The 6,615-nt window shown below is 49.4% G+C and overlaps 1 protein-coding gene across 1 annotated transcript; it reads right to left on the bottom strand.

Annotated features, from left to right (window-relative positions):
• Positions 1–885: 885 nt before the first annotated feature.
• Positions 886–6,306, bottom strand: LOC133879116 (uncharacterized). Its single transcript, XM_062317658.1, has 2 exons — positions 4,134–6,306; positions 886–4,082 (listed from the first exon to the last, which is right to left on the bottom strand). Exons 1-2 carry the CDS (start codon positions 6,304–6,306, stop codon positions 886–888), a joined length of 5,370 nt encoding a protein of 1,789 aa, XP_062173642.1.
• Between the last annotated feature and the right edge of the window lie 309 nt (positions 6,307–6,615).

Here is a 6,615-nt window from a genome sequence, read left to right as displayed (position 1 = left end):
AGCTGGGGCCGAGGATCCAACTGGGGTTTTGAGAGATTGAGGACCATGCTTCTTCACCCGGAAGTATTTACGGTTGACCCCGAGACTGTGACTCCTGAGCTCCTCGAATTACCCGAGACAGCAACCAAGGAGCTACAAACTCTGGGAGTGGAATTTTTCCCGGATGTGGAGGACTGGACTGATGATGCTCCCAATCCTTATCGAGATGACTTAACCTCGGGACCCTCTGTCTCAGAATGCACTCCCGGTAGGGAAGAAACCGAGGAACCCGGGGCTGGCGATGCTGGGGACTCGGCAGGGAGCCCACTTATGTAATATATTTTTTCTTCTTTTGGGCCGGTTGTACTTTGCAATGAAAACTAATATAACCCGGTTGGCTTTATGATATAGAATTAATTTTTATACTTTGATATTTCGATTTGTTCATATAAACTTTTGTTTTGCTTACACTACCGAGTTGTATTTGATCTGGTCTGGTTTGATTCGAACCGAGACATTCCTTAATGACTTCGGACAAACTTGACGATTTGTCCGAGTCAATATTGAGAAATGTCCGGGGCGTGCTCCGGGTCGGTTGTATTTTAAACCGAGGGAGCGGCGTCTTGATTTGATCTGGTCTGGTTTGATCTGGTTTGATTTGAACCGAGACATTCCTTTATGACTACGGACAAATTTGGTGATTTGTCCGGGTCAATATTAAGGATATGACCGGTGCGTGCTCCAAGTCGGTTGTATTTCGAACCGAGGGAGCGACGCATTTATTTGATCTGGTCTGGTTTGATCTGGTTTGATTTGAACTGAGATTCCATGCTTTGAATTGATCTGAGAATAAACATATATTGACGGTGCCAGCCCGGTAACAACAGTAAACATAATACAAGCAATTCACATAAAATACTTCTTTAAATGCTCGGCGTTCCAGGCTCTCGGTAATTCCTTGCCGGTAGCATCTACCAGATGATATGCCCCTTTGTCATGGCATCGTATGACTCTGTACGGACCTTCCCATTTTGCTTCGAGCTTTCCTTCGATTGGATCTTTTGTAATCGAGCTCACTTTTCTCAAAACCCAATCTCCCAGTTGGAACTTTCGGGGGCTCACTTTTTTGTTGAAGTAACGGGCGGCTCGGTCTTGGTACGCAGCCCATGTTACCTGCGCTTCGTCTCTTCTTTCCTGTAGCAAATCCAGATTCAGCTTGATTCCTTCGTCATTGAGCCCCGGGTTGTAGTGTGATACTCGGAAGCTGGGTGATCCGACTTCGGCAGGAATAATTGCCTCGGAACCGTAAGTTAAGGAGAAAGGAGTAGCCCCGGTGGGAGTGCGTGTCGTGGTGCGGTAGGCCCAAAGCACCTCGGGTACATATTCCGCCCAAGCTCCTTTCTTTTTGCCAAGCTTCTTCTTTAGTGTTCTGAGAAGAGTCTTGTTCGTAGCTTCTACTTGCCCGTTCGCCGGTGGATATATCGGGGTTGAGTAATAATTTCTGATACGGAGTTCGGCGCACCATTTTCGAAACGGTCCACAGTCAAACTGTTTTCCATTGTCGGTGACAAAAGCATGTGGGATACCGAATCGACATATGATTGAATTCCAAAGAAATTTTACTGCGTTGGCGGTAGTGATAGTGGCGAGTGCCTCGGCTTCAGCCCACTTGGTGAAGTAGTCTACCGCGACAAGGAGAAATTTCCGGCCACCTTTTCCCGGAGGCATAGGCCCGACTATGTCGACCCCCCATTTTGCGAATGGCCACGGCGAAGTGATTGGACTTAGCTTCTCAGGGGGTTGCTTCATCACCCGGGCGAACCTCTGACATTTGTCGCACTTCTGAACGATTTCGACTGAATCTTTGCTCATTGTTGGCCAGTAGTATCCGGCTCTCATCGCTTTGTGAGCCAACATCCGAGAGCCAGAGTGGTTCCCGCAGACTCCTTCGTGTATCTCCTTTAATATGTATTCCGCCTCGGAACTTTTAAGACACTTCAAGAGTGGCTCAGTATATCCTCTTCGATAGAGCACACCTCCGATAAGCACGTACCGGGCTGAATGTATTTTTGCCTTCCGAGCTCGCAGCTTTTCCTCGGGTAGGGAACCGTTGCGGAGGTACTGAATGACGTCAGTAGCCCATTCTGGTTCGTCTGATCCTTCTTCAATTTCCATCATGTCGAGTTGTGGAAGGATTGAAGGCTTGGTCTGTGTCACCACCCCCCGTGTGGATGTTCTGACGACAGGCCCGGTACCGGAACCCATTTTAGAAAGGGCATCGGCTCGGGCGTTCTCTTCCCGAGGAACTTTGGTTACGGCGGTTCTGTGAAAGTTAGATTGGCATTTGCGTACCTTTTCGAGGTATTGGATCATCTTTTCACCTTGTGCCTCGGCCGTTCCCTGCACATGGCTGACTACCACCTGAGAGTCGCTTCTGATCTCTACATTCCTTGCTCCCATCTCCCGAGCTATTGAAAGCCCGGACAAAAGTGCTTCATACTCGGCTTCATTATTGGTGGTCACAAAATCCAGTTTGATCGCATATTGAAAAGTTTCTCCATCCGGGCTTGCTAAAGTGACACCGACTCCGCTCTTATGGTTGGCCGAAGAACCATCTACATATGCTACCCATGTTTCCTTCTCGGGCAGCTCTTCGCTTTCGGGAGTATTGCTAAATTTGAGTAGGAAATCGGCTAGCGCCTGACCCTTGACAGAAGTACGAGGGTGGAACTCTATGTCAAACTGCCCCAATTCTACCGACCAATTTACCAGCCTCCCGGATAGATCCGGTTTTTGTAATATCTTTTTCAGCGGATGCTCGGTTAACACTCGTATAGCGTGCGCCTGAAAATATGGCCTTAATCTCCGGGCCGAGATTATTAAGGCGAAGGCCAATTTTTCAATCCGAGGGTACCTCTCCTCGGCTCCATGGAGTGCTTTACTAGTGAAATAAACTGGTTTCTGAATGCCTGAGTCTTCTCGGACCAAAGCTGAACTGACCGCCGAGGGTGATACTGCGAGATAAAGATACAGGATTTCTCCTTCCTCGGGGCTGCTCAACAGCGGCGGGTTGGTCAGATATTCTTTTAACTTCTTGAAGGCTTCCTCGCACTCACTGCTCCACACGAAGGCCTTTCTCAAAATTTTGAAGAATGGGAGACATTTGTCGGTGGATCGGGAGATGAACCGGTTGAGGGCTGCTATTCTCCCAGTCAGCTGTTGTAATTGCTTGGTGGTCTGAGGAGGTTGCATGCTGAGGACAGCACTCACCTTCTCGGGATTCGCCTCGATTCCTCTCTGTGAAACCATGAATCCCAAGAATTTTCCTGAGGAAACGCCGAAAGCACATTTGGCCGGGTTGAGCTTCATCTTATGACTCCTTAGTGTTTCGAAAGTTTCCCCCAGGTCGGCTATATGGCCGGCGGCTCGTATGCTCTTGACAAGCATGTCGTCAACATAGACTTCCACGTTTCGTCCGATTTGATCTCGGAACATTTTATTGACGAGCCTCTGGTATGTAGCCCCGGCGTTCTTTAGACCGAACGGCATCATTTTGTAACAGTAGAGACCTCTGTCGGTAATGAACGACGTTTTTTCTTGGTCGGCTTCATCCATGTGAATTTGGTTGTACCCTGAGAAGGCGTCCATGAATGTTAAAAGTTCATGACCGGATGTAGAGTCTACAAGCAGATCGATCCGAGGTAACGGGAAACTATCCTTGGGACATGCTTTGTTGAGATCGGTGAAGTCAACACACATTCTCCACTTCCCGGTGGCTTTTTTGACTAAAACCACGTTGGCCAACCACTCTGGGTAGTCTACTTCTCGGATAAACCCAGCCCGCAACAGTTTGTGTACTTCCTCGGCAATGGCTTGGTTCCGTTCCGGTGCGAAAGTCCTTCTTCGTTGTTTAACCGGTCGATAGCTTGGATCCACCATTAGCTTGTGGGCTATTACGGATGGGGGTATTCCCGGCATGTCCTCGTGGCTCCATGCGAATACATCTTTGTTTCTTCTAAGGAATGCAACCAGAGCTTCCTTCATTTCAGGGGGAAGCTGCGCGCCGATTCGGACTTTCTTCTTCGAGTCACCGAGCTCGAATTCTTCCAGCTCCTCGACCGGCTCCCCCAACGGTGATTGCTATTTTTCTTCACCTTTTTCCTTCTCTCCGAGTCTCGCGGCTTCCGGGAGCTTCTTCAAACTTGTATTGTAACATTCTCGGGCCATCCTCTGGTCTCCTTTTTCGACACCGACGCCTTCTTCGGTGGGGAATTTCATGCTCAGGTGAGGAGTTGAGGTTACAGCCCTAAATTCGTTGAGAGCTGTTCTCCCGAGGATAACATTGTAGGCCGACGGTCGGTCGATTATTAAGAACCGGACCATTACCGTCCTCTGCCTCGGGTACATTCCTGCTGTGACCGGAAGCTCAATGGACCCAAGTGGGAGTACTTTCTCTCCTGTAAATCCCACAAGCGAATATCTTGCCGGGATCACCTTACTTCTATCGATCTTCATCCGCTCGAAGGCTGACTTGTAAAGGATGTCAGCCGAACTTCCTGTGTCAACCAAGACGCGGTGTATTTTGTGGTTGGCTATGGCCAGACTCAGCACCAGAGCGTCGGTATGCGGGAGTGATACCCCTGCGTAATCATCGTCCGAGAACCCGATCACTTGTGCGTCTCGTTTTTGGGACTTTGGAGGTTTCTGCACCGAGTATACCTCGAAATCCCGTAACTGTCTTGCATATGCCTTCCGCGCCGAGCTAGATTCTCCACCTCCTCCGAAACCCCCCGAAATTGTCTGTATTTCCAGGAGGTTTTCCTGCCGTTCTGGTCTGGCTCGGCTCCTACTTCTTTCTCGTGCAGCCCGAGGATCTGGTCTGCGTTCTTGTTCCCTTGCTCTTTCTTGGTTTCTTCCCCGCTCATCCCGGGGATTGTTTTGATCCGGATGGTGCCGATTCTGATGGTGGCGGTTGCTGTGCTCCGGGTTTTGCTGAATTCTCTGATCTGCGAGGAAACGGACAAGTTTTCCGTTTTCTATGAAACGTTCAATCAGAAGCCTCAAGGATATGCAGGCTTCTGTACGATGCCCGGTGGTGTCATGAAACGCACAGTACTGGTCAGCGTATCGTGAATGCGGATTTACGAGCACCGGTCTGGGCTTCCGGTACGTCGGGTCTCGCTTTATTTCCAGGAGAACATCCATAATGGGTGCATTGAGGGGTGTCCAGTTGTTACTCCTTAGGGACTCTTGATCCCGCTTCGGCCTGGCCTCTTCTTCTGGAACCCGCTTCCGTTCTTCTTTCCGAGGATTTTTCTTTTTTGGGTTCCCGGAAGTGGATGGGCGAGTAGCCTCGGGTCCCAACAGAGCTCGGAGTGTCTCCTCCTGGTTAATGTACTTCTCGGCTTTACTCATAAAGCCATCTAAATTCTGAGGGGGCTTCCTGGCTATGTCAGCCATTAGTGCTCCATCTTTTCGGATTCCCTGAAAGAGAGCTCCATAGATGAAATCATCCGTTGCTGCTTCAGCTTCAAGTCTAGCCTGGTTGAACCTCATAAAGAAATCTCTGAGGGATTCCTCGGGTCCTTGGTGCATTGACATTAAGGATCCTGACGGTTTTCTTCTGACCCTGCCGGCCATGAATTGCGTCAGGAACATCCTGCCGAGGTCCTCAAAATGATGAATGGAATTTGGCGGGAGGCTCCTGAACCAGTCACGGGCATTGCCTGAGAGGGTCAAAGGGAAGGCTCGGCAGGCCACCATCTCGGGTGTTCGATGGAGATCTATGTGAGCTCTGAAATTATCTAGGTGCTCCACAGGATCTTCAAGTCCCGTATAAAACGGGATCTCTGGGACTTTGAACTTCTCAGGAAGGCAGATATTTGCCACCTCCTCGGTGAATGGGGAGGTGGTCTTCTGTAGAAGGTTTTCCACCAAGGAAGCTTTTCCCTTATCGTTCCGTTGAATAGCTGCGGTTAGAACATTGCATCTTTGTTCCAACCGAGCAATCATGCCTTCTACCGCCCTTGCTGCTTCGGGTTGAACAGGTGGAGGATTTCCCGGGACTTCTTCTTCTTTGTTCGGCTCCTCCGTTCCTTCGACTCGGCTGCCTTCCTCTCGATTTTCTGGGTCAGTGATAGTTCGGTGAAGTTCTGGAACCCGGGCTTGAAGGACAGCATTCATGGTGGCCAAATCCTCGATGCTCTTGGCCATCTGCTCCATTCTTTCATTCAGGAGAGCGAATTGGGGATCGTTGGAGTTTCCTTCGTCTCGGGCATTTCGGTCATCCCGAGGAACTCGGTTGGTTTCTGATCGAGTATTCACCATAACGGATTTTTTTTTAGGAAAACGATATAAGTCGTTCCCACAGACGGCGCCAAACTGTTGAGACAGTTTCCGGTAGGTGACGTGTCGATCAGATGTTGGATAAAGTTGCTCCCGGTTGTATCTGGTTCACCTGAAAAGTAGAGCTGCGTCGGGGGGTTCCGACAACCCCGCTCCGATGCTTAAGTAAGTGTATGGTTCTGAGAATAAATGCACAGAATAATGCCAAAGAGACTGATTAGCATGTACCTTAGCATCTGAAGCAGTTCTTATATTTATATAGGTTATGGAGCAGTTCTATTAGCTTCACAA

The sequence above is a fragment of the Alnus glutinosa genome, chromosome 10 (assembly GCF_958979055.1).
Source record: "Alnus glutinosa chromosome 10, dhAlnGlut1.1, whole genome shotgun sequence".
NCBI classification, from domain to species: Eukaryota; Viridiplantae; Streptophyta; class Magnoliopsida; order Fagales; family Betulaceae; genus Alnus; species Alnus glutinosa.
The sequence above is the reverse complement of the archived record's forward strand: the minus strand, read 5'-3'. Positions and strand labels throughout refer to the sequence as shown.

Coding starts and splice junctions, on each gene's coding strand:
- LOC133879116 (XM_062317658.1), bottom strand. CDS start 6,306: ATGGTGAATACTCGATCAGAAACCAACCGAGTTCCTCGGGATGACCGA. Junction 4,083..4,133: donor ACTCGGAGAGAAGGAAAAAG/GTGAAGAAAAAT, acceptor AGGAGCTGGAAG/AATTCGAGCTCGGTGACTCG.